Source organism: Cariama cristata, unplaced genomic scaffold (genome assembly GCF_000690535.1).
Source record: "Cariama cristata isolate BGI_N322 unplaced genomic scaffold, ASM69053v1 scaffold19750, whole genome shotgun sequence".
Taxonomy (NCBI): Eukaryota; Metazoa; Chordata; class Aves; order Cariamiformes; family Cariamidae; genus Cariama; species Cariama cristata.
This window is the reverse complement of record NW_009593214.1, coordinates 4223-32041: the sequence shown is the minus strand read 5'-3', so window position 1 is coordinate 32041 and position 27819 is coordinate 4223. Positions and strand designations below refer to the sequence as shown.

The following is a 27819-nucleotide window of genomic DNA, read 5'->3' as shown; positions in this document are numbered from 1 at the left end:
TCTTGGAGGCTCTCACACTTCATGCTGCAGTCAGGAGCTCGGGGAATCCAGCATGATTCTTCTTACCGTGCTGTTCCTTTGCATCATTTCCACCTACTCGGCCTCTGTTAAAGGTAGGTCTGTACCGGTCTCGGTTCACCTTTTGGCTCAGCGAAGGCATAACCAGTGTGTGTATGCAGATCTGTTTTGCACCAAAAATTATCATCTTTACTCCTCCGTCCTTGAGTAATACAAAATGCATTTAGTAATTACTACAAAGATTTAAGCACTTGCGGCATTCATGTCAGCAGAGGGGATGGAGGAGATGACGTTTTCAGGTGCACGGGGCCAGCGGTGTGAGCCAGGAGACTGGGGATCTTGACCTTGCTCAGTCAGGACATGCTGTGGGGCCATCGACTTGAAAGGGACTACTCACACCTCAGAAGTTGAACACACAGAAATGCTCTGGTGGAGCAGAGCCAGGGAGTGCTCAGGGCTCTCCAGGTTTCAGCTTCTGAGCAGTTGACTCAGCTACAACTGAAGTCAGGAGCAAGCATCCCATTAATTTCATAGGGAGCTTGCTCTGCAGTAAGTCATGAAAACCTGGATGTCTGCACAAGCCCTGGGAGCAGGGTTTTACTCAGGTGTCCTGACAAAGGTCAAGGGTATGAAATCTGGAGACTGCTCGCTTCAGCAGTGCCAGTGTATGAAGCAAGGAAAGGTGTCCTTAGTAATGGCCCTTTGTGTACAAACTGACATTAAATTTAGAGGAGCAGCGACCTTAAAACATGAGCTGACACCTAGTTTTTAATTTAATGAGGATGTCCTCATTGTGATGAGGAGTTTGGGGCATGCCATCCTAGGTTAAAACTGTTAAAAAGGCCGTAGAGGTGCTCTCACGGGTGCCTCCTCCTGCTCCCTGCAGGGGATCCAGGACACTGTACCTGTGTCAGCACAGAGCAGCAAGCCTTCCTCCCTACCTCCGTACCCCCTTACGACAGGAGTTATAAAGCAGAGAAGTTTGCAGGCAGTTCCTCTACCCGTGAGTGTACTTTACGAGACTACCAAGTAACGTTTATGCCTAGACACTGATGTGCCACATTCCTGGTGTCTGCTTTTCCCTTCTCCATAATACCAACTAAGCAAAGCTCCTTCTTGATGTGAAGTAATATTTGCTTGTCACTTTACATCCCCAGGGTACTGAGCAAGCATTTTCTTATTAATTAGTCCTCCCTTCAGCTCTGCCAGGTCTCATCGCTCTCTTGTGCAGAGAGATTGAGAGCTAAATTACTGGCCCAAAGGCCACTGAGTGCCTCAGTGACAGAGCTAGGATTAGGATGAGTGTTTTACCTTCCTACCAGGCCATGCTGCCTTCTGGAAATATTGAAGGAATATCCTTTTCTTTTAATTCAGCTAGATCAGCACACATGAAACTTTCCTACTGCAGTTCTACTTGAAAAACATTTTCAAAGAAGCGGATGGGTTTTGCTTTTTAAAGCTATCTGGTGTCAGAAACAGTGGCAAATATAATTTATGAAGGTAGAGCCAGCAAGTAGTTAGAGACGCACATGCTGTGCATGCCATATGTATTAATAAAAGGCACAGGACTTGACAGCTGTCTCTACTCATGCAGTGTAACCTTCTGTATTATACAGTATCATGATTTAATTATAGACTTGGCATGTTACCCTTAATGACAGACACTTAACATTACTAGTCAAACTATGTGTTATGCACTCCACCTTGAACGCAGGCACTTCTGACCCCAAGAGAGCATCGCCGATTGCAGTCTTTATGTCCATCTCTCCTCCCTTCTCAGTCAGTGGGACATTTGCCATCCGCCGAAATGGCGACGGCTATACAGGCGGCAAGGATCCCAATGCTGTGCTGAATACAAAGGAAAGAACTTCTGAAGGCAGGGGATTTTTTTAAGAAAAGTTTCTATCAGAAGGGTGTAGGAATATTCCTATTTAAATAGTACTGGTGTTTTCTTCATGAAAGATGGCATGAAAATTTAGTTATGCTGTTTTGAATACTGGTTCTGGGCAGTGACACTGTGTCTCTGTCCCTCAGCCACCAATATCCCCCTTGTCTCTCAAACTGCCCACACTGTCCAGTTGTCTCTCTTGGCTTCCCCATTTCCACTGGGGTAAGCGCTAACTCCTTGGGACTGCCTTCAATACCGCCTCATCCCTGCTGCTGCTCTGACCGTGATCCACCCCTGGCTCACCCTTTTCCATGAGTGACACCAATCTTGCAACTAAAGGCGTCTTCTGCCCTGGCTTCTGCAGTGTTTTCCATATATGAAATGGTGAAAGCGTTCAGAACCTAATATTCTTCTAGCTCCCAGAAATACTTGGCAATTATTCATCTCTTCCAGGACAATTGCAAGAAGCTGCTGCATCATTTGCTCATGTGTTTCCTTCAGGAGGGAACAGCTAGCTCTTTTATACGTAGGGACAAGCAAATGCTAAAAGGGAGGAAGAGGGAAGGAACTCTTGCAAAAGGAAAAAAAAGATCTATGGGTTGAGCTGTGGGAAAAGGAAGATAATAGATGAAAAGTGCTTTTAACTGAAAAGAGAGAGGGAGCAAAACCACAAACATCCACCTTAACTAATAAGACACGACTTTCGGCACCCAGATCATTTTTCTTGGATGTGGTTTTCCGCCCACCTTTTATCGTTAGATGGGACTGTGTCACCCTCTGCATTTAGAAAGCACCTCGTGGGTAACACTTGTAAAATCTCAGCCGATACTAAATCATTAGCATTGCCGTTTCTGCTGCAAATGAAGGACATTTTGAGCCAGGAAGCCACCAGCTCCGAGGCACTGCGAGGAACCAGGGGTGTCCCTGAAAGGCGCAGCCATCTCTGGTCACCCTCTGCTCTCAAGGGCGATGGAGCTTCAAAGCTGATAGGAATGAGGGGAATTGGGGAAGCGGCTAGGAAAATCACAGTAAACCTGGAGGAAGGGTTGCATACCTCTTGGTGACTTTGTTTTGAAGCAGACACACATGACATGCAAAACCAGAAGAGCCTCGTCATGCCAACATTAGTGCTTCAGCCTCCCCGCAAGAAACCCAATAGTTACAGCTTTGAGCTCTGACACACAAGCAGGCTGCTTGCCCTGGGATTATTACCAAACTTGCTGCGCCACATCTCCAGCTGGCGTAAAGCATAAGGCACACAGTTCTGTGTAGCTTTGCCAATTTACGCAACTTGCAGACCAAACTTGGTGGGGTCACCGTTTTCCTCAGGGAAAAGTTCTTTGAAGCTGACCGTAATCTACTGCTATGACATCTGAGTGAACAGGGGAAGGAAGCGAGCAAAAGCTTAAAAAAGGGGGGGGTTTGGACTCTTTGAGCACTGCAGAATATATCCATCCAGCTGTGATGGAACTACACTGTGCACCTACCTAGCTGGGATTTAAAATCTGAGAGTGAAACAAGAAAAGACTTTGGTTTTCCTTTTTGCCAATTCAGTGATTTGAAATTTATTTAGCAGAGTCAAATAAAACACTGAGGAACATGATATAAATCGAAATAGCCTGTTGATTCTCTGCAAGGGACTTCGAACACACTGATTACATTACAGCATGCTTAAGAATTTGTCTCAGATGTTTTGATAGATTTTTCTTCTTTTTTTTTTTTTTTTTTTTTCCCCCTCCTTTTTTTTTTTTTTTTTCCCCCTGCACTTGTCATAAGACTGAGATGCATCTCCCTAAGGACAGCACTTTGCTTTTCTTAGATTAACTCTGTTGTGAAGTTGTCATTTCTGCTCTGTACCTCCCTGAACTCCATGAAGAAATTCCCAATGGATTCCGTGGTGCAGCATTCGGGTCCAAGAGGCTAGTGCCGTGCTGCTTACCGATAGCACCTAAGGTCACTGTACGTGTATTTGCTTTGCAGATTTTAAGAGCACTTTGTGTACAGGCAGCTTCTCCTCCCTTCCCTTCCCTATACTGACTTCATCATTTTTCTTGTGTGGAGGAGACCTTTGTAGCCATCCGCACCAGAGGACGAAAACCCTTGAAAGCAGTGAAAAGGGACGTTATGTATACCCTTCGTGACAAAATATTTAAAGGGTATTCAAGAAGAAATTGATTGTCCTTAGCCACAGATTTTAGGTGCACAGTCTCAATTCCTGTGCCTGAGGCTGGGTAGAGAGTTGTGACGCTGGTGCCACACATTACCCACGTGGCTGTGCATGAGAGATAACAAAGAGAAGACAGCAAAGGGTGTGGTAATAAGTAGTTTTATAAAGGAAAAATAAAAGTAATTTGTATACTACAGATTTCATTTACACTAACAAGAGTGCAACTGAATCCCTAGGGAACAGTCTATCTGAGTTGTTAATGCAGCTGGAAATGGCACCATAAACTGGGTATGCAAGTTGTATTTATGCTAGAATTTGGCTTTTATATCCCTTAAAATACATCAAATAACAGCAGAGGCACAGCTATGGGGACAATTATTTAGTTTAAAGAACATAGTCTTAACTCTTTAGTCCAAAAAATATTTTCCCAATGTCTTCATTACATTCATGTCACCCCCGGGCAAGACTCTCAATGGAAAGATTCCCAATAAAGGTGCAAGAGATGCAGAGAACAATTTCTGTTGGCTCCAACAAATTTCGTCAGTGCATTTCAAATTGCTAAGCACATAAATCGCATGATTAATTACATTATTTTGAGTTGCAAATCATTTTGGATTAATTTCTAATGCTAACATATCCAAAGTAAAGAATATGACTCTCATTTATTTAAGTGTAGAGCTAGAACAAAGGATTTTGTGGACATTCTTATTTTAAATATATGAGATTAGTGTCAACTTAATCACAAAAAAACCCCAGCTGTTCCAGTGGGACAGCCTCTGTAATCAAGGGTAGCAGGATCAGTCCCATAAATCTTTTGTTGGTAATTAAATTTTTAATTTTTCTAAAGGTGTTTTTTAGAGAAAACGACAGATTATGTGAGTTAGTCAATTCTAAAACACTCTTTGTTTTTGCTTTCCAAACAGGGCACACTACTGGACCAAGCTTAAATAATGACAAGCTATATAAATTTGCTTACTCAGCTGAAGTGTATGTTGATCGGGTGAAAGCATCATTGCAGGAAAGTGCAGGATACCGGATTTCTTCTGGTGTGGATGTCAACCTCTTATGGAGAAATCCTGACAATGATGATGACCAGTTGATCAAAATTACGGTAATAAATGCCATCAGACAACTTAAAACATGCCCAGTCTTTTCTGCATTTATCTAACTGCTAATCTAATCTTGAAGAACTCATTTTCAGAAGATGAGCTAAATCTTTTATTCTTCTCTAGTCTCATCAACTAAATCCAGCTTCTTCGATAAGCTGATTCCTATAGAAAAAGACTTCACAAGAATATATCTAACATCATAAGCCAGAACTTCAGAATATATCTTATTTTTTTTAATTGCTTTATACAGCTTCTATAGCTTCAAATGACTGGTGTGCAAGCACCTACCTGAGGGGCAACAGGTTGTCTGAAGTCCTCGGTTCTATCTGCAAGTCATGACATTTGCTAAATTCATCTGGGTTTGGTACTTAGCTTTACGGAGAGTTTTTCTGCCCTTTAATTCCCCAGTGGTGCGTGCTGGTTTCTTTTGAAAACATAGACATAGTAATCATGGAAGATTAATGATCAAAACCAGAAAGGAAGAAATAAAAAAGATGCATTAGGTGATTTAGTCTATCCAGCCTACCCCAGGCCAATGCTAGACTGCTCTCTACACAAATTTTCTCTGCTTTTACTTTGCTAGATAAGAGATGTTCAAGTTGAAAATGTGAATGAACGTCCAGCTGCTAAAAACATCTTCAAAGGAAAAAGCACAGAGAAGATCATCGGGAAGGAATATCTGGAAGCTTTACAGAGGCCCATAGTTCTTGAGCTAGTCCGTGGAAAAGTAAGACCTTGTCTTTTAAAATTCAGCCCCTGAAGAAACCCAAGACAAATCTTTTCTTACAGGCTTGGAGAATTTACTAATTCACTATCCTCTCGGTGTTCTTAGTATGCCATCATGTCCTGTCTCTCTACATGAAATACAATCGTTCAGAACAGACTGTAATTTACCTGTACAAGGGGCCCTTCCAGCCCAAGCCTCTTGTGTGTCGAGAACACCGTACAGTATGGAAATAAAGAGCAGACTGGCCACAAATATAGGGGAACACACGTAGATATATGGACAAGTGCTGTGTGAGATTTGTGCTGTTGACTTCAGTGAGGCCGGGATTTTATCCACGGTCTGAAGGCAGAAAAGGAGATACAGTTTATCATGAGGGAGGTTATATCCACTCTGTGAGGAACAGTGTTAATCACTTTAAACCCTTATCAAATATTTTAGCATGGCTGCTTTTCCCACCTCTCTGGCTTGCTTATTTACTGCAGCATCACCTGCAGTTTCAACAGTTAATGAGCTTAATGCTGAAAGAGCTACAGCCTTTCACGTTGTTCCTCTACTGGGAAACTGTCTGCAAAAATCAGAAGAGAAGGGACAGTCGGCAGGTGTGTCTGAGTGTGTGCCTGCGTTTTATAGCCTGCCCTGAGACGGCACCAAAGCACTGTCCCGCCGCAGAAGCACCCATGTCCGATTGTACCTCTCAAGAGTCCCAGTTTTGCTCAGAAGGGGATTCAAATAAATCCACCTCCCTCTCTTTTTCCCCACGGAGCTGCTCACTTATCCCCTTGCCCTCACCCTACTGCTCCGACCAGGGAGCGGGAAGGTTTAAGCCATGGCTGCTCCTGCCTCCTCTCCCCACTCCTTCACCTTCTCGCTGCTTATGGCGTTAGTCCGACAGCCCCGCTCTCCCCTCCGAAGCCCGAGCGATGCTCGGCAGGTGGGACGTGGGCAGAGGGGCAGCGAGAAGGGAGGAAGGCTGAAGGTCACAGTCCCTTTTCTCTTCTGCAGAGCGAAGCGAGGGCTGTGACACCCTATCCCGGCACGATCTTTACCTCCCGCTGTAAATAGGCACTGAGCACATACCCCGGCCGCCAGCTCAGCCTGCTGCATTGCAGCTGCTATCAGGCCTGCTCAGTAACTTTCAGACTCAGCCTTGTCATCACTTTTACACAACATAAAAAGAAACAGGACAGTGCTGGCTCCCAACTGTACACATCCCTAAATGAGAACTGAGGTGTCAGAACACGGTCAAAATACATCTGCCCCTAATACATTAAGCAGTTCACACGCTAAGATTGAGATGTAGTATTACAACTTTGGCTTTTTCCCAGGTAACAGGGTCTGTACGCTCCTTTTATGATTTCTCTGTGATGTGATACTTTCAGCCCTGGCACAGTGATTTCACTTTCCAGGGTTGCCCTGAGATAACACGCTGATTGTACCTACAGTTCCTGAAAAAAAGCGCACGTTTAAAGCACCTTGAATGCAAAGTGGAGGTGCAAAGTTTTGTTACCAGAGGAGAGGCTCAAGCACAACAGTTGACCCATGAAGTGCAAAGGTTGTGATGTGTTTGACACGTCATTTAAGTATTCTAACTGTGATTTACCTATGATTCATGCTGGGGTTTTGTAACCTGTGATTAAAGTGCAACAGATATTATGCCCCTGTGGGGAGGGATTATTTGAGGATTATGCAGAAAAATGAGTGACTTGTGAAATTACGTGAAGTTTCCCATTTCCCTTCTAAATTCTCTCTAATTAACAGGAGAAAAGATGCTCACTGCACTGAAACTGTACTTAGGTGCAGCTGAAGCCTGAAACATGTTTGTACTGTTATCGGCAGGCCCTGCAGCCCCTGGACTTTGCTTAAATAAGGGCAACGGGTCCAAATTCAGCTTCCCAATCAGAAAAAAGTAGAGAGAGTTTTTTCTAGAGAGGATCCTCACTATTCCTTTCTCAGTTAACCAGATTTGTTATATACTTGTTTTTTTTTATTCCTACAGGTCAAAAACTTCTACTCGTATGAAAATGAACCTGGTTTTACTCAAAATATAAAGAGAGGTCTGGCTAGCCTTTTCCAGCTACAGCTGCACTCGGGTGCTGCCCGTGAGGTATGGTGCTATATCTGGCAGGATAATCATCATCAGAGAAACAGGCAGAGCCCCGTCTGCTCTGAAAGGCAGAACCTCTGGCTCCCGCTGACTTCAGCAGGCACGGACCGTGACAGAAATCAGCCCTTTGATCGCATTTGAGGTTGGGGACGTAAGGACAGTCTTCTGAACATTTGGTGACACAAGTCAAGTTGCTGCAATGAACGTAAAGAATTGGTGAAATCCCTTTGATTTAAAATGCTTTTATCAATTTAGCAGAATTTGGTAATAAACCAACCTAAATGAGGTCACTACAAAAGACGTTATACTGATGTTTAAAGTTGGTTGATTCCTAAACTCAATTCAACGGATTAGGCCATTTTAAATCAAACAGAGGATCCGCACAAAGTTAGCAACGGTTTAGCCGCACCCATTTAATCTGCATTACATTGTTAAATTTATACATCTGTCCACATAAGCATAGCTGGAATTTAACTCAAATTTGTAAGTACAGTGCTAGCTGCCAGGCGTTTCCTAAATTTTTTGTTTACACAAACATTGTCACTTTCCTTCATAGGCATCTAAAGAAAAGTACCCCTGCCTATCCAAAGCAGGTAGTTAGAAACACTGATACCTTCAAAACTGGTAAATAAACCCAAGCGGTGCAGCATCTCAGGTACAGGATTCCAACACTGGAGAAAATGGTTCATCTTTGGAAGGTGTTCTGGGATCCCAAAGATAAGTTCAAGAAATTGTCCTAATCTAACTCTTTTTTCCAAGGTGGACATATCTGGGAAATGCAATACTACTTACAACGTGCGGCAAGATCAAGTGACTAAAATAAAAGCTCTGGACTCCTGTGAAATAGAAAAACAAGGATTTACCACCCACAACCAGGTATGATTTCTTTAACAAAATAAAATCTGTTCTCCCTCTTTAAAATATAGTCTTAGTAGCTATTTCTCATTTTCTCAAAAGTCCTTTCTTGCATTACAGAAAGCAAATTCGACATGTACATTTTGTAGTATTACTAGTACAAATTTCATATGTAGTACCCATGGGGAGAACAGGGAATGGATTCTCCTCTTGTGTAAACCACCTTGCCTCAGCAGACACTGAGTACAGCACACCGATTCACATAATTTTTGGATCTTATCCATAACATATTTGAGTTTCTATGCAGATTTACAGCACTCTTGTCCTGGCTGTACTGAAGTTTTAATCAATGCGAGACTTCTTTTTTCTTTGGAGGAAAATACTAGATACAGGCACAGTCATAGTGACAACAGTAACCTTCTTCCCAGCTGTTAAATCACAACATTTAATGTACCAAATAAATGCCAGGCAAGATGCTGACTCCTGAATGGAGCCCGGTCAGGCTTGCCAGGAAGGTCACAGCCTTCCCGAACACACAGGTGTAATATAGGAGTTGTGCCATAGAAGTAACTGAAGCCCTACTGAAGCCTTAATGGTCCTCCACTACTAGTAAATGCCTAGTAAAAAAGCAGTTACTACGGAGTGCAGGCTGGACACGTGCTGAAGGCACTGGGATGCTCCGCATCAGAAGCTGACCTTTCCCAGCTCAGAGAAGTACAAAGGTAGCACACGCTCTGTTAATAAACTGCCTTAACGCTGCGACTGAATTCCTGATTTTCACGCTTGCCACAAAGACTTCATCTTCTTTACAAATAGATCAAACAAGGCGGCTGACTTTGCTTCCCGGGTGCGAATATGACAATCTTATTTACAAGACATTTCCCTGGAAAAGCTTCTTATCTTATTTAAAGTGTATTTTTAACTAAATGTAGTACCAGGCATTTTCTCAGTTGCAGCCTGCTCCTTAACTTCCTCCCCTCCTCCCCCTTTTTTTTCTCCTGGTAGGTACTGAATTTGAAACACATGGTGCAGAAGTGAGTGGCTTCTTGTTGCAGAAGGAATTCTTGCAAACCTGGTTTATAGACTCAGCCTGAGATGTTGTCAACCCACATGCACCTTCCTCATTTGGCTCTATTTCATTATGAGTTCTGCCCTGATTTGGAACTGTGAGCTCTTTTCCTATTCTGTTGTTTATTGACCAGCCCTTTTTTCTGCTTTATTTTTTAATTATTTTCAGATTTTAGATGTCAGTACAAAAGCCACATCTGCCACAATTTATGTGCTGGAAGACAGTTTCATTAAATCCATTAAGGCAGAAGAAAATTTTGTTTTGCTTCTGAATTCCCGACGAAAAACAGGTGCCAAAATAGTTTCAAAGTAAGTTGGGCAATTTGACTGTCATTGATGGTAGCAGGACTAGTGGTTCAAGTCAGGTTATATGTGTATGTCTTATAGCATCAAGAACTAAGGGTGTAAACTCTCCAGGTAAGGATTTAGGTCTCTTTTGTATCCATATGATACCTACTCCAACCTTGATTAAGAGCTCTACTGTACTGCAAATAATCAATAATGGCATTCATAAGAAATTAAATGAAAACAGCTAGAATCGGCCAAAACATTTTAAGCAACACATTACTTCTGTAGGTGTTCTGTTTCTGTGTCCTCTCATTTCTCACGAAATAGTTCCTATGGATCTCCATTTCTAGCATGTGAAAGTTCAGAAGTACAGTACTGCTGCACAGAAAGGAAACAACAGTGAAACCTAGATCTGTGTTAGACTCCAGACTCCAAAAGACTGAAAGTTTGGAGATACTCATACAAGATAAATGATTCAGGCGTCTTCTCAGTATTATGACATTTAAAAAATGTACATGCAAAGTCTCACTTTCCAGACCTTCTTACGAACAAATATATGGAACATTTCAGAATGTATATGGTTACTGAAGGCTGTTTACCGGGTGCTATAAATCCATATTTTAGAAAGTCTATTATTTAGATATTTTATGCCACATACCTCTAGCAGTAATTCTGGTGGTATCAGGTACTTCTGTTACCTTAAAAAAGCCATTGATTTGCCATGTTCAGAACATTTTAAAATAAGACTTCAATAAGTCTGTATTGTATATTTTTGGTCTTTGGAGGGTTTTTTTTTTTGTCTCCTGTTGCCATGATTTCTGCATTTCTGCTCTAACTAGTTGAGCTCTAACGATGTCTTCCCTGTATGGATACACAGGCAGAGACTGGAACTGAAGTCAGTACAAGCTGGCCCTGGACTGATCGCTGGGAAGCAAGTCACCAGTGTTATCAAGACCTTGGACTCCAGTTACATTGCCATGCCACTAGTAGCAGAGCCAGTCAAATCCGAATGCAAAAAGTGTCCTTCAGTAAGTAAACACATGCACGTTGGACGTCGGGTTGGTTAGCTGAGCAGAGCAAGTGTGAAAGAAGTTTCTGTCCAAGCAGCCCAGTAGGAGAGATCTAACGTATCAACATAAAATACAGCCGGAGTGGGGAGCATGGATGCGACGCAATGGTGCTCCACCGCGCAAGGGTATTTTAAGATCTCCCTCTAAAAGTACCAACCTTTTTGCTGTCTTTCAAAGATCAAGTGCAGTATTTCTCAAGACCACTAGAAAATACAACACCCTTTTGTTTTATCTCATCTTTGCCAACCTTGAGTTAGCAGGAGCTTATTTCCTCAGGGTAATGGAGTGGGAAATGACTTTTAAGATGGTTGGCCAGTGTTTATAAACAATTCTGTCACGGAGTTGCTGAACTGCTCCTAGAAATTAAAGGTAGTTAGACATTCCTTAGGCAGGCTAAACATTTACTGGCAATACATCTAGCCTCTTCTTACTGCCTTAGACATTCCTTAGGCAGGCTAAACATTTGTGGTAATACATCTAGCCTCTTCTTACTGCATGACCCTGAAGGAAGTCTTTTATTTAAAAGACTTTATAGGTATTTTATAAGTATAAAATGGGGCTTTAGTATTCTTGGCAAGTCCAATACTGTTCTCATTTTTCCCCTGGAAAAAAAAAATTACCTTGTTTTTTTATATTTAAGACATCTAAAGACTACTAAGAGCTTGGTACTGTATATGCGTCATCTTTTGTTTTATTGATACTATTCATCATAAACTAATATAAATCACTAGCTACAGTGATTGTTAGCAAACAGTTTTAATGCTATTACCATTGTGGAATGAATTTAGCAGTGAATGGGAACATTCATTTAAAAATTATTATTCTCTGTCATTTTTTTATAAGCAAAATAAGGCTTCTATTCAACACACATAATTTTAATCCTCCAGAGATACTCCTTATGAGCACCAATACCTTACTATATTGGAACTTGTGCTAGTTATTTGGAAGTGGCATTGCACTGTAATAATCAATCTTGTCTAATGCTTCTGAGCCGCAGAGAAAATAAAAAAATATTGGGGAAAATGAAATAGAAATGATGCTGCGTGCGTGGTGGAGCAGTTCTGAGCAGGGAACATCAAGGGATCTTAAAGAGAGCAGGGACAGGTGCTTTTTCCCTGACTCTGCCCACCGGGGTTTGTGCTGACCAGTTTGTCACTTGGAACAGAGTTTGTCGTAATAGTTATAAAGAAAATTTCCAGACCAAGATAACAGAGGGTATAATTCCAGAGCACTGCCTGGGGACTGAGCTATGTCATTATAAACCTAACGGCACGATGAGAATGAAGTCCTGCTTTCTCACTGTATTTTACAGTAACTGCTATGAAAAGATGGGGTCTATAAACAGAACACTGTATCCAAAGCAGCAACATAACATTTGGTACTTATATATCATAGTATACATTAATGCCATGCTGACATGGTATGCCCTACAGTTACACGTTTTCAAAACCTTTTTAAAATCATAACAGGTCTTATCTCTATGAATTTGGTAAAATAAACATTACTATTCCCACTTCATAGATGACAGCACTAGCTTCTGTGAGGTTATGGCCAACATTTACATTTAAATTTAGGCCTAGATTTCTGTGTTTAGACATCATAAAGCATGCTCTTTTCAGAAGGTCTCGTAGGTCTTACATTTTTTTTATGCTCATGGCTCCTACAGGAACGGATGCTTGCCCCTTCTGAAGTTGAAGTGGGTTTGTTCTGTCTTGTGCAGCCAGCCTTGGGAGGTTGGTAAAGCAGCAGCCAGGCACTGACATTCAAAACCAACTCCTGCTCAGTTTAGAACCTCTTGGTTTGGCTTGAATTTTCCTAGAGTGCCCACAAGATCTCTGGTTGATCTCTCTGTCAGAGAGACAGAGATTTGTTTCCAAGCTTGGCTGAGCTGCCACGTGGAAATGTGTGCATCTGTGCCTGAATCCTTGGGGTATTCAATCCAAACCGCCTGACACTCGCATCAGGAGAACGAGGCCCCTCGCAAAAGTCAATTGTGAATGCTGTTTTTTAAAGTCATGGTCACTGCAGGAGACAGCACCTGCTCCTTGTAGCAGTTGAATGGTTAGACCACCCTCCCCAGAGAGGAAGACTTGGTCTCCACTCTCTTTTGCTTGAGATGGCTCCAGCTCGCATCTCCCACCTTGCTCGTCTCTAGGGTATAAACTAAGCTGACTAAGAGCAGCCCACACAGCTGGGCTCTGCACAGGAGTAAATACAGGATCAACGAAGTTAAGAGATTTTTTGCCAGGCTATGGTGCAACTTCAACAGAGGGAATAGAAAGTGCCCCATAGGTTTATCCAATTTCAGCTTATAATAGCCACCCTGACCTTGGTGCTAAGCACTAATCACCCGTTGAGGTTAACAGACCCATCTGTGCCTCAGAACACCAGCTCCTCCCAGCTGGTCATTAATCCTCAGGAAATATCCGATGTCTCAATCATTGTTGCCTAATTATTGTTTGTTACAGTTGATGGAAGCTGCACTCTGTACTGCTGAATGATACTTCTATTTGCCAGCAGGTTCAAGTGTTATTGCCTAATACAAAACCCATGAAGAGGGGAAGTATTTTAGTAAAGGTCAAATGGGTGCTAGTGTTATTTCCCACTCAGGAAAACTGCAGTAAACACTGCTGCAAAGAACAGCTGAGTTTCACCAAGGAATGTTCTCAATCATTTGAGATAACAGAGGCAAAGGCAAGAGAGAGAGGAAAGGTCAAAATAACTGCACTATCATTTGAGATAACAGAGGCAAAGGCAAGTGAGAGAGGAAAGGTCAAAATAACTGCACCGGTTTCTTAAGGGAGTGTATCTGGAAGGACAGATATAGGTGTTTTGGTACCATGTTGGCTTATTCAGGTCAAAAATGTGATGTGTGGAATAAACACAGCAACAACACATGAAGAAGCCAAGACCTGTTCTAATACCATCTTACCCATCATTTTGTACAGTAACCACAGTAATCCCTCCCCATCTTATGCAGGTTTATGAATAAGGAATGGGAATTACTTATGGGACATTTCCTCCTGTTCCACACTAACTGCTCACAAAATTACCACCTTCTAAGAAAATATGATTATTTTCTGAATTGAAGATTGTGCATCTCCCACTTTAAAAAAAATTACTTAGGAGGAAATGGGAACAGAAGGCAAACACTGTATTCACCAGAAAGCACAGTAAATTTGCAAGAGAAGGGAATTAATCTTATTCTAGTTTCAGTACAGATAACCATGTTTTGTCCCAAAATAGATTGTCTTTAAGGCAATGTACATTATCGGGAAAATACTAAAGTGTTGGAAGAGAGACAGCTATAGAAAGGTTTCAAAGATATTTGTGCTGGGATATCATAAATTAAATAATACCTAGCTAAAGCATCAGCAATCTATTGGATTTCAGCTAATTTGAGCAATAGCTGGCCCACATATGTGCATTTAGTAAATCTGATCTTGAAAAGTGAAACCACAATTTGAGAGAGTTGACATAATGTGAATTATTTTGCAGCTTTCTGAACACTGGCAGAGCATCAGAGAACATATGTATCCTGAAAAACTCTCCAAAACTGAAGCGGCAAGAAGTTTTTTGTCCTTCATTCAGAACATCAGAAAAGCTACCAAAGAGGAGATACTGCAGATTATTAGAAGTGAAAACAAAGAACTTCTGTAAGTCATCATGAACAAGCTTGCAAAAGGTTTAAGTTACTTAAAACTGCAGAAGGGCAAATTGCATGCAGGTTCAGTTCTACCGGTGATGTCCTAGGAATGCAAAACCAGTATTCAGCACTGTCTACAGAAAATGGATTTTTTTTAAAGCTCTGTTTGTTCTTGTAGTATAATGTATTTGCAGCACACTGTTCAGCCACCAAGACTGTATCTACAATGCAAGGCAAAAACGCTTTGTGGCTTACCCAAAGGTTCTCATCCCGATGACTTGTTCTGAAACACTCTGTAACTTATTCTTGACTTGCCCATTTGTTTCCTTCAAATGGAAATACAGCAAAGAATGGGATGGTTCATGCCTGGATATTGTCCTAATATTAGAGGTTTGGTGTGAACAGCATGCACACCTAGACTTGGGAGTTGGAAAGCACTTCTGAGTCCCACCATACAGTCAGGGTCTTTCAAACAAATTACAGCAGTTGTTAACAATAGAGATAAACCTGAGAGTAACTCAGGTAGCCTAGAAGCCTGTTCTCCAGTTGCCATTGCATATGTAGAAATAAACCCCCTTTTTCCGTTTACATCCTTGTCCTGTAAACTTTAAGACACTCTGGATAGTTCTGGGTTTTTAATACTTTTTTGGTCCCATATTTCCATAAATTCAAATATTATTATCCATAGGTATGAATAATTTCTGGAGTTCATCTACCATTTTGAGGCAGAAGAATTCAGGGACACAGTTTTTTCTAAAAAGAGTAAAAAATTCTGTCTCTTACCTGCAATGAAGAGATCTTTCAGCACATGAACTTCTTTCTCTCTGTATGCCGCAAAGTCTTTTCAGTATTTTGTAGCTCATTACAATGATATGTTCATTTCCACTTCTCTCTAGCCCACAGGTAGTAGATGCTGTAACCTTTGCTCAGACCCCAGCATCGCTGGAGACCATGCTGGAGTTTCTTGACTTTAAGGATGCAAGCACTTCCACCCTGCAGGAGCGATTCCTGTATGCCTGTGGATTTGCTTCTCACCCTAGTGAAATGCTCCTGAAATCTTTAACTGTAAGTCAAAGGACAAAACAAACACAACAGAGTTAATACTCTTTAGCCTCATCCCTGTCAAAAGGGAAGGGAAGAAGAAACAACTGTTGCTGTTTCCAATTTCCCTTTCTTTATCCCTTCCAGGGTTTCCTTTAAGTGTGCCAGTAGCATATAGCCTGGAAAAAACAAAAATTCGTAGGTCCAGACTGGAAGTCTATTTACTTTGTAAAATGTTATCAATATCTGTTACCTGGAAAACAAACATAATTCTGAGTGTTAGCAAAACAATTTGAGGATTGTTTGATTGTTGCCTTATCAAAGTCGTGTAACTATTTAATACTTTTTTTTTTTTTTTTAAACATAGCTTCAAAATGAATCTACTATTTGAGACACTGAATGTAACTCAAGGGGGAAATGGCAGTTAGTTATTATATGTAATGATAGAGCAGTGCTCTGCTTAGCCTGAGGATGCTTAGCATCACTGCCTTTGCATTGCACTAATGTTCACAGAAAATGAGGGAGGCTATTCACCCCCCTACAGACTGTGGTTCATCAGATTTAGACGGAGAGACTAACAGCATTGCTTTTGCATAACAGGCTAAGTTCAAGGGTGATATTGCAAATGAAGAAATCAGAGAAACTCTTGTCATTGTCATGGGAGCACTCATCAGAAAGCTATGTGACAGAGAAGGCTGCAAGCTTCCAGTGAGTATCTGCTGTTCACTGCTGGCCAAATTCTGGTCTGCAACACACATGAATGATCCCTGCTGATGTTACTGGGAGAGCATGAGAGACACGGGAAGCATATTTCCCTGTTTTAAAATAAGCCCATACACTCCTATGTTTGATAGAGAGAGGTTGTTTTGTTTTGATTTTTTAACAATGACATCTACTTTGTCAGCTTTAGGCTTTATTCTGGTCTCTTCCCATTTCTGTGGATTTGTCCCTCTTTGCCCTCATTTGACAGAGCTTTTTCTCACTGCCTAGTCTGTCAGCAGAAGCAGTACTTGTGCTCCCTTGTCAAAAAGCTTTGCATGTCCTCAGAGAAACACTGGCAAACTCGGGATCTAGTTAATATTTGCAGTCACCTTCAGCTCTGTGAAGAAAATTCATTGGTTCAAGTACTCAACTCTGCCCCAAACATGCATAGAACAACCCAGGAGGAAGGCTATCACCTTGACCATGGACTGAGCAGATGCTTGTGATAGAGGATGATCAGACAAGGCACTGCTGCAGTGCTGCCTGCTGAAAAGACACAGAGCACCTGAATGGCCTTTAGGAATCCCTTTTTCCATCCCTTATTAATTGCCAAGCACTAAAGAACAAGACTCTTACCTTTTTTTTAGTGGGGACATGTTGGCCCCACAAGTAAGACCTGTGAAGTCCCTGAATCAGGGCAGGAGCAGCCAGCAAATGATAAATCTATGAACCAGGTGTCACTGTGGCTATAGCCACTTTGGTCATGCTTGAAGGAAGCCATCAACATACAGTTTACAAATGACACCTTTGCTAACCCTGTGCAATGATGCTTTGAAACAAAAACATGCTAGAACCCAGCCCTGCCCCTCCTGTTTCTGCGAGGGAAAAGGGCAGGTTTATGATCACCATTTAAACATGCTGTTGATTTTCTGTAGGCTGTTGTGGAAGCCAAAAGGCTGATTCTAAATAGACTGGAGAAAGCTAAGAAAGATGACAATGTGAGGATGTACCTGCTGGCACTGAAGAACGCACTCGTTCCCGAAGCAATTCCACTGCTCCTGAAGTACGCTGAGTCAGAAGAAGGGCCCATCAGCAATCTTGCTGCCACTGCCTTACAGAGATATGATCCTTCTTTTCTCACCAAAGAGGTAAGAAAATATACTGCCCAAGAAAAGAAGTGCAAGAGACTGTATTAAATATAAAGTATAAATTAACAGAGTTCATTTTCAGTCCTGCTCTTTTTAAAGATGCCCCACGTATGTTTTTTTTACCTCCAGGAAATTATTAGATACATTTCAGTTCCAGCCAGAAAACTCTATTTTTCTTGCCAAATCCCAGCTCCCAGTCTGCCGGTGCTAGTCAGCCTTTGGCTCCAGAGTCACACACAGCCATGGAAGGTAGCAGGCAGTCTACAGGGAAAACTGGGCTCCCTCCCCAAGGGCACTGCCTTCTCGGTGATGTCCAGGAGACGTTAGGAACACTTGGGCACCTGCATAACCCCTCTCCTTTCTTGTGCTTTCACATAGCCAGGGAGGATGCATGAAGTAAGAGAAGGGTAAAACAGCTGCATCTTACCTTGCAGCCTCCAAGAGTAAGAGAAGACACACGGAAGAGCAGAACATGAGGTCCTGCCTCTGCTGCATTACCCTGCATCCTATTTCACACCTACTGCTGGCGGCCGTGACTGCGGCTGTCGGGGTGCTGCTCTGCAATGGACGTGCCGGAGGCTGTTCCGTCAGTGGGGCTACGTGGCTCTGCGTGGACTTACCTGTGACAAAGATGTGTCACAACTTTTGCAGGGACATGAGGCCACCGCAGGCACCGTCTAGAAAATTAAAATCACAAGAATCTTGGGGGTTTTTAAAGTAGATATTCCCTCAGCAGTCGAGGAAATCTCTCTCTTGATCTTACCACTGCCACAGTCCTTTGATCTTAGTGCTCCTACTTATTTACAGCCCCGCTGTGCAAATCAGTGTGGAAGGCTGTATTTGGACTGTGGCTGAGAGAACATAGCAGATGCCCCACTTGCCCATGTGGTCACTGTGCTATACATGTCTCATACATTCCAAAAGGACCATGAAAAACAGTGCTGAAAACATATCCTTATGTTTTAGCCTTAGCTATGGAGCTAGCTTAAGCTGATATTATAAACAAGATTCCAATCTGTACTTTGCCCAGTCATCTGTGTGAGCACTGACTGAAGAACCTGTTTCCCGACCAGGTGAAGGAAACAATGAACAGGATATACCACCAGAATCGTAAAGTCCACGAAAAGACAGTGCGAACCACTGCAGCTGCTATCATCTTAAACAGTAACCCATCCTACATGGAAGTGAAAAACATCCTGCTCTCCATTGGTGAACTGCCTCTGGAAATGAACAAGTACATGCTCTCCATGATCCAAGATATACTTCACTTTGAAATGCCTTCAAGGTACATTAAGTTCAGTATAAATAAATACAGCTCATCTTTACTTCTTTGCAGAAACCCAAAGAACACACAGGTTCTCATGACTTACTACTGTAAAATTTAAGGAGAGTATGAAAGGACGTCTGATTTTTGTGTCACTTTTAAGTATTGATATTTCAGAATAAATCTCTGCATTTCAATGACATTCATTTAATAGCTCTTCACATTTTCAGAGGTACAAATAAGAATTAGGCATCTAACTTGCATTACTGTAAGAAATGTCATCTGTTGGTCTTAATTCTCTTACTGAGGCCCTTGCTTTTATATCTTAAGAACCAGTGAACGAGAAAAATTTTAAACATCACAGCACTAGAATGGAAATAATCAAAATAGCTCTTCTTCTCAACACCATTAATTTTCAAGCAAGACCTTTGCTTGCCTTTATACCTCTGACTGCAGGGAGTAGCTGAAATTGGAAAAGAGACTCTGGGTCAGGGCAGATTTTTAGTGGGAAAATGTGAGAGTTTTGAAGACCCTCTTTCCTATTGGGAAATTCACACTCTCTCAAATTTGGTATTTCTGTGGAACAGTAATACATTTGGTACCATAACATTTTTGTGTCTCTGTGGTTTTGTTTGTTTTGAAATACCACAGCAAAACAGTTCGGCAAGTTCTGAAGGATATGCGGGCTCATAACTATGATCGCTTCTCCAAGACAGGCTCTTCCTCTGCCTACTCCGGCTACATTACACGTATGTAACCATGAAACTGCCTTTTAACCCTGTTTGTATTCCCAAACATTTGATTAATCCACTAGTTGAGTCACAGGTACCTTCTTTCTTTTTTAATTAAGGTGGTCCTGACGTATCATCCACGTACAGCCTTGACATCCTCTATTCAGGCTCTGGCATTTTAAGGAGAAGTAACATGAACATCCATATTTTCAATAGAAATGCTGAACTTCATGCTAGCCAGGTAACTGCCACACTGTGCATAAAAACTAAGCCAGTGTGTGGTCCTCTTCTTACAGCTTCTAAATCAATTCAGCGAATGCTTAAGACCATAAGGTTTGCTGCACTGGGCAGAGAACAAGCCAGTAACAAGAAATAAAGGAACTCACAACAGCCAGTGAGGCACATGTTTGCCCTAACCAAAAAGACAGGTCTTTTGTTCTGTATCGTATATCAAGTTTTGCCTTTGGTTAAAGCCTATACTGTTTATCTGGTGCAATCAGTAAAAGCTTTGCGAGTTTGTAAAATCAAGTCCTGCCTTTTGGGTGTAACAGAATGGAAATACAAGGAGTAGATCAAATGTACGAATCAAAGAGATTTAAATGAGATGCCTCTGTTTTGGACTTTTCTTAATGTTGGCAAGTACCTTCAATATTATAATCCTCCTAAATTTCTACAAGGCAAAAATTGTACAGTGGAACATCTTCAGGTTTTGCTCCCAACTGTCTGTGGAAAATAGTCATATGAATGATGAAAATTTGTTTGAAAGAAAAGTAGGCACGGGATTGTGATCTGCATGTGGGCAAAATCTGCCTGCATCTAAAGGGAAAAAACACGCCATGAGGTTATTTTATTTTCCATTTTTCTAGCTGCTCTACCTAGTTCCCTTAAGTCTTAACCTCATGCTTTTTAATCTACAACTACATAAATTAGAGTTAGGTTCTCAGACATTACAAGAATGTGTAGGGTTGTTAACAGCCTAGGTCAGGCAGAGTTTTTTCATTGACTGTGTATTACTGTTGCTTCTTAGGTGGTGATTGAAGCTCAGGGTCTGGAGTCCATAATAGCTGCAACTCCTGATGAAGGCGAGGAAAACCTGGACTCCTTTGCTGGCATGTCAGCCATTCTGTTCGATGTCCAACTCAGGCCAGTTACATTTTTCCAAGGGTATGGTGATTTAATGTCCAAAATGTTCTCAGCAACTGGAGATCCCATTAACGTGGTGAAAGGACTTCTCCTCCTGACAGATTACTCACAGGTACTAATAGCACACTGTTGGCTTCTTTTTCTGTCTCTTAAGCACAGATGCTCCCTCCCCCACACCGTTATTGCAGGACATCTTATTTTCTTTCTTTTCAATGCTGATAAACCCGATCAATGTTACACAGGCTTCTCTTACTATGAGAGCAATAGAAAAGTTACAGGTATTAAAACCCAGAATGAAATCACATGAAAAGCAGTGTAGAACAAAGGTGAGAACACGTATCATTCTAGAAATAACAAAGTAACACTGAATAAAAGCAAATCCAACTGAGTTTCCTGTAGAAAACTCATATTGCTGTCAGCTGTGGCATCCCCTCCCACATTTTCTTGTAATACAGTATTGTCCCATGTGACCAGCTAAGTTTTCCTCTTCACAAGTTGTCCAGAGACTTTACGTCCAATTAGACAAGAACTGTCAGGTACTGAATGATTGAATGAGTCACTGGTACTCAAACTTTCCCAGATAACTAACCTTCAAAGAACGATGCTAAGAGCTCCAAATTTCAAATGCTTATTGCTAGGCAAAATGAGGAATTAAAATGAGGATTACACAGTTTTTATGCAACTGTCACCCCAAATGATCTGTTAATTTTGTACTAAAATACAGACTCATACACAAATATAGCCTGCTACATAATGCATTATTGGAGGACTAAAAATCTAGACGTCTCTCTGAAAGTGCAGGGCCAGCCTTTGGTTTGATATTTTTGTTCTTCCCAAGCAGGGATCTCCTTAGAACATGTGGATTTAACAGCAGCACTCAGCTCATGAAACATCTGCAGGCTCAAACTTTACTTTCTACTTTTCCCCTTTAATTCTTGGCAAAAGAAAATGCCAAAAGCAGATGATGAGAAAATCCACTCTGATCAAAATTACAGAGAAACACCCCCTGCACATGACAGCTGTCCCCGTCCTGAACCCAGCTCAGCCCCTTTGTAACGGTATTAGAAGTCTAGAGGGCTTCCCATGTAGTGCACAAATTGGCTAACTAAAGCTCATTCCAACAATGCTTTACAGTTCACACGCAGATTATGGGCAAAAACGTTACCATGACCTATTTAACAAACAGATGCAGAGGTGAGAAAGGGAATCGTGTCCAGTTCTGAGCGTACGAGCATGGTGTTTACAGAACTAAATATTTCCAAATGCTGGGCATGCACCAAGCTCCATACATACCCTGGCTGAATCAGCTGGCCAGGCACCCCAAGAGCTTGGCCAGCCAGCAGATTCTCCACTCCTCGTCTTTGGAGAACCTCACAGAAGTCTGGGGCACACCAGGGCTGTGTGCCATTTTTAACAGTACTAGGATGTAAGATTTTCAGCCAGTCACTGACTCTCTGGAAGGCTGGGCAGCAGTGTGATGAGATGGGATCCCACCCTGCTTTCTCTCTTGGGTTGCCACCAAAGAGCTGCCTAAGCTCCAAAAGTGTGTGTTCACAACCAAAAACGTACTCGTTCTTACCTCTACACCCCACAAAGGCAAAAAAAAACGTTTAAAGCACTGTTGAATACAGCTTCAGGCTGAGCTGTGCTTTAAACACAGCACATCTTTCCAAGAATGGTTTTACAGCTACATTCCAGGCCAACAGCAACATCAACACGGTTTGGGCACTATCCACATAACCCAGTTCAGCTTCATTAGAAATGCTTTCACCTGTCAAGTTCTTGAACTGTGATTACAACTGTACCAGAAAACACCATCAGAATGGATGTGTGAATGGTGCAACACTGGAACTGAGGAAAAACAGGGCAAGAGAGGCATAATTAATCTAGCTTCTTGATAGTTAAGTACTACCTCCACTTCCCCTGGCCAGCACGGACAGGCCTTGCCCAGAACATAAGCCCCTTTACAAATTCATTTACAAAGCCCCATACAAATCCAAACGTGGATTTATCTTCCTTCAGAGAAGAAAGCCAGGCATGGGAAGCAGTGCCCATTCTATGATACCAAACCCCAGTGTGCCACAGCTGGCCGCAGTGTGATTTCAGAACAGGCAAAAACCAAACGTAAGCTACAGACAGCACAGTTGAGATCCAACATCAAAAGGATGGCTTGGAAGCCAAAACTGGGACTTCAAAACGGGGCAATTGAATTGTCAGAAAAGAACTTGTGCAATATTTGGGTTGCAATTTTTGCATTGGTGCAGCCTCATTTTGATTTTTAAATATTGGAAAAGTTCTGCTTCCCTATTGCTGTTTATAAGGATCATTGTGCACAGAAAGACCAAAAATGAGTTGTATTCAAAATGCTGTCAATTCTGCCAAATAACTCCCCCCCGGAAAATAGTTTACTTTTGTTAACTTTGCAACTGCAGTAATCACAACAGGCACATTTTGGAGAGGTGATCTCCAAGTTAATAATATTGCTTCTAAAGTTTACGCTCCCACCCACCATCTGTAACATCTTTTCTCCACAAACTGAAGTCAGAGTGTATTTTACAGCCATTGCCAGTTCTCACAGTGTTGTCTGAGGGCTAAGAACCACCGTCCAGAAGTTATAATTCCCTCTCTAAAATGAGCAGCTCTCATAAAACTGTTTTTGAGACTCCTAAGTCACCTGCATTAAAGTTCAGTAGTGTTAATATTTCTCCTAGGCAACACACCTGCCAGAAGCACAGAGAAATTAAATCCTGTATTAATAGGTCAGGGAAACCATTTGAAAGCCAGAGCCCAGTGGATGATAGCCAGTTCCCAAAGAAGTGCCTGTTTCAGCCGTCTCTGCCTTGCATTACAGTAGCACTGTCAGTGCAGTACATAAGAAAACTTCTTTTTTATTGAAACATAGCACGTTTGAGCATTTTAAACAGTAACAAACTACCGATTCTGATCTTTCAGATCACATTTTCCACTGCAAATGACACACAAAGCTTAAAATAGGAAGGGAAAGGAAAATACTGCTCCTGAGGAGGCTGGGTCCCTGTGATTTACACCTCCCATCAGCCTGGACTGGATTTGGACATGAGATGAAGGACAGGACTGAGCTCTAAATAAGGAAATAGATGAGCTAGTAAAACACAAGACAAGTGCTCCTTAGCTTCTCCGCTGGTTTCAGTGACAAACCTGACTTAATTCTAGGTAGCCTTTAAAGCCTTAAACCATGCAGAGGTTGCAAACCAAGCCTACTCTAATATTATTAGGTGCAATTTGACAATGCATCTAAAAATATCTGCTCCTCTGGTTATGTGTACATGTCTGCCAGAATGTATACTGTTACCTCCTCGCTCATTACCAGCTACCCACCAATTCAGTCCCCATTAAAAGCAAAGTGAAATAAAGTAAAACAAGCTTTATCTCCACACCTATACAGACCGACAAGGAAAGTATTCCTTGCCCCATTGCAGTCAGCAGAAAACCGCCCTTTGGCTTCAGAAAGGCCACAATTCCAACCCATGATTTTTCACTTGGGTGAAAATAAGAAATCAGAGCACAATATGACCACACTTGCTGAGGGCGGGCTGGATTTACAAGCCACAGCCAGCCCACTACACTCTTACATTAAATCTCAAGCCCACTTCAGCAGCAACTGACTGCCAAGTTGGTTCTGCCAGGGGATTGTTTCAGAGATTGCTTATTTATCCTAAAAGGTGAAGTAACCATACTCAGCCACCATAATTATCCAAGTCCTCGAATACGGCAGGAGAACCTTAATGCTCTGAATAAAAACCTCCCCAAATGTTGCTCCTTGCTACAGGGATTAGGAAGCCAGACTGTCTCTGCTTGCTGCTTTCTTAAATCTTGGGAGAGCATTAGCTGGAACCACTGGGCTACCGAATGGCTAAGAAGAGAAGAGAGATTTTAGAGTGCCTGGACATCAAAAAGGGGAAGGAAATTGGGTATCCACACGTCCTACAAATGCCTGCAGCGTGGCTAGTGCTGAGAATACCACAGGCACAGAAACCCGGGCGGAGGGAGAAAACCAGCTGGGAGAGAGGAGGAAGTGTCCTGTACCTGAGGGACATGATCAAAAGAAACTTTTGCCAAATTAATGTTTTTTTTTAAAACAGTGAATTAATCCACTAGTTCTTAGGGAAGCAGGACAACTGCTTCTAACTCTAAGTGAGTTAGATTGCCAAGCTGAGTGAACCTTAAAATCTTGGCTGTGTGTCAAAACTTAAAAGTAATGGGTTGCCATGACCCTGAGCTATATTATCACTTCCGAAATGGACTCCACGTGATGTGTTTCCAGTCCGGCCGTAGAGGTTTCAAGAAGCCATAAGCACACTTGATGGTTGATGGAAAATGCATTAAATGCCAATTCACAGTGGCAATTAAGGGCAGATTAGTTTATGGGTTTGGCCACCCAGCCACTGAAGACGTAATTCCTGCCGTACGGTGGGTTTGGAGCCACTACACGCTGCACGACTGCTCGCTGCCCTTTGCATCCTACTGCCAGTATGGGGCTGCCTTGGGCTGTGCTGAAGAAGTCGCACTGCACCGCACCATTGCTGGGTTTAATCAGATTAATCTGATTTAGCTGGACTGCCAGCAGAGCCTCCGTGAGGCTTGCGTGGTAGCTCTTGGACACAGAGGCCATGATATTCCTTGCAGTGATACTCCTGCAGAAATTATGCCAGCTGGCCCATAGGGGAGAGGGGAAGGATGCAAGGCACTCGCCTTAGCTTCATCCCCTTTTCTAGGTACATCAGGGGTGTTTTGTTTCATAAAAGCCCTCTGTGCTTTTTGTTCCTGCAAAACGCAGTACAAAAGGGAGGAAGGAAACCACTGAGGTCTGCAGCCGGTAACGGGGGGGTTACCTGTGCTTTCTGACGGCTCTAGGAGATTCAGCTGCAGTGCGGGCCGAGGGCCAGCGCGGAGTTCCTGGGCGGCCGGGCCATCGACATCTCAGGAGGGATGGAGTTCAGCCTGTGGTACAGGGAATCCAAAACCAACGTCAAGAATCGGTGAGATACTCCCGGCACGCGCTACAGCTGTAGAGAGCCCAGCCTCCTGACCCCCGGTAGTCCCAGTGAGAAGTATTTAAATGTAAAAGACCTTGCAGATGAGTTAAAATTAAACAACAGTTATGTGCATGGGAGAACATTTGTACTTCTCTTTTCCTTTTCACCTGGGTAATACCAGTTCCTACTGGTCTCATTTGAATTTATATACCTTTACCTGAAGAATAGGCTCCTTTGAGGGCAGTTTTTATGTACAGATGGTAGGACTGTTGGCAATTTCATTTCCTCTTTCTTAAAGTGTTTTGAATTAATTGTAACGCCTGAATTTATTTGCAGGGTAGCCATGTTTATAGCTGGTAACACTGAGGTGGATTCCTTCTTTGTAAAAACTGGTATGGAAACCACTTTGGAAGTAGAAACGACATTAGACTTCATCTCTACGGTGCAGTTTTCAGAGTACCCATTTTTAGTCTGTATGCAGATGGACAGAGTCGAGTCTCCGTTCAGGTAAGAACTAAGAGCACACAATTTCTGAGGCTTCCTTCCAGCCACCTGCTGAATCTGGAACTTTTGGTGTTCACAGCCACGAGAGATTAACAACAGAGGCCAAATTTCAGCCTAAGACAATCAGGTGCAGCTTTGGTGGTTACACACACCAACCTCTCTACTAACCCATTCTTCCCTGTCCCTCACCCCTGAGATTCAGAAAGGACCTTTTGAAGATCACAGCTTACTCTGAATGTGCACTTTAGTCCAATTTTCTAATTTGGTTTTGCAAGTAAGCTAACTGAAAGTGGGAGGACACCGGTCCCCTCGTGTTTGATCCCTTCCGACGGTGACCTGAAACTCTGCCAGCCGTAGTTCTCTATTACATTGTTGAGAGAGGAAGCGCATAGCCATACACTAGCTGAAACGGAAAGTTGTCGGCATCATCTGCTATTTACCAGCGTCAACAGAAGTACCTGGTGCGTAAAGCTCTTGCAACCATCGTGTTCCATCATATTTTATTAAGGCACCAACTTTCCTCAATGCTAAACAACTGCACAATAAGGTAAAAAAGATGCTTTCCAGTAGCCAAAGAGTAGTAATTGCATTGCCGTGTGAGAAGCTGCGTTTACTGCTCCCTCCTAATCCCTATTTGCCAAGACCTAAGGGTGATAACATTTGCAGAGCCTGTGCCAAATTTCCATTCGGCCTTTTCTGATCTAAAAGATGGTAAGCCTGAGGGGAATTAAAGAACTTGAGGATCTCCAGGAAATCCTAAGAAAACAGTATCTGTTATTCTGCGGATACTAAACCAACTTCTGATTATACCTACACATTGTGGAAGTGTGACCTTGTCCGTATGAAAAGTGTTTATCTCTACAGGCTACAGATTTTGCATAAATTTGCTAATGCCAGACCACCATGTTGTGTCTTTACAGGCGTTATGTGACTAAGTATGAAAGCCTACCGTCTGGCAGACGGTACACTGCAAGGAGAGGGAAAGCAGAACTGTTGGCAGGAAATGAATACCCTCTCCATCAAGAAAACTCCAACATGTGCAGGAAGGTTTTTGCTGCAAAGTCTGATTCCTCCAGCAACTGGTTTTGAAATGAGCACCTGAGCTTTTGCTTTCCTGAATCCACGGCTCCCTCAACGACTTAGGCTTGTACGTACCGTACTAACTTGGAGCTTGATCCTGCACTACTGCAGTTAATGGGAAATTTGACGTTAATTTCAACAGGCCAGGATCAAACTCTCAGTGCGTGCACACTGTTTACATATTAACCTATATTTAAGACTTTTGTAAAAAAAAAAAAAAAGCTAAGGCAAATAAAGACCAATTTGGTAGT

General features: G+C 42.3%; 1 protein-coding gene across 1 annotated transcript; it reads left to right on the top strand.

The window, feature by feature from the left end:
- On the top strand, nt 1–27819 carry MTTP (microsomal triglyceride transfer protein). Its single transcript, XM_009709596.1, has 18 exons — nt 1–113; nt 4997–5184; nt 5766–5909; nt 7906–8013; nt 8773–8889; nt 10106–10245; nt 11102–11252; nt 14793–14950; nt 15837–16005; nt 16582–16689; nt 17619–17831; nt 18905–19116; nt 19747–19844; nt 19946–20067; nt 20854–21081; nt 25863–25987; nt 26321–26491; nt 27409–27819. The coding sequence occupies exons 1-18, from the start codon at nt 53–55 to the stop codon at nt 27575–27577; spliced, it is 2682 nt and encodes an 893-aa protein (XP_009707898.1). The 5' UTR covers nt 1–52; the 3' UTR covers nt 27578–27819.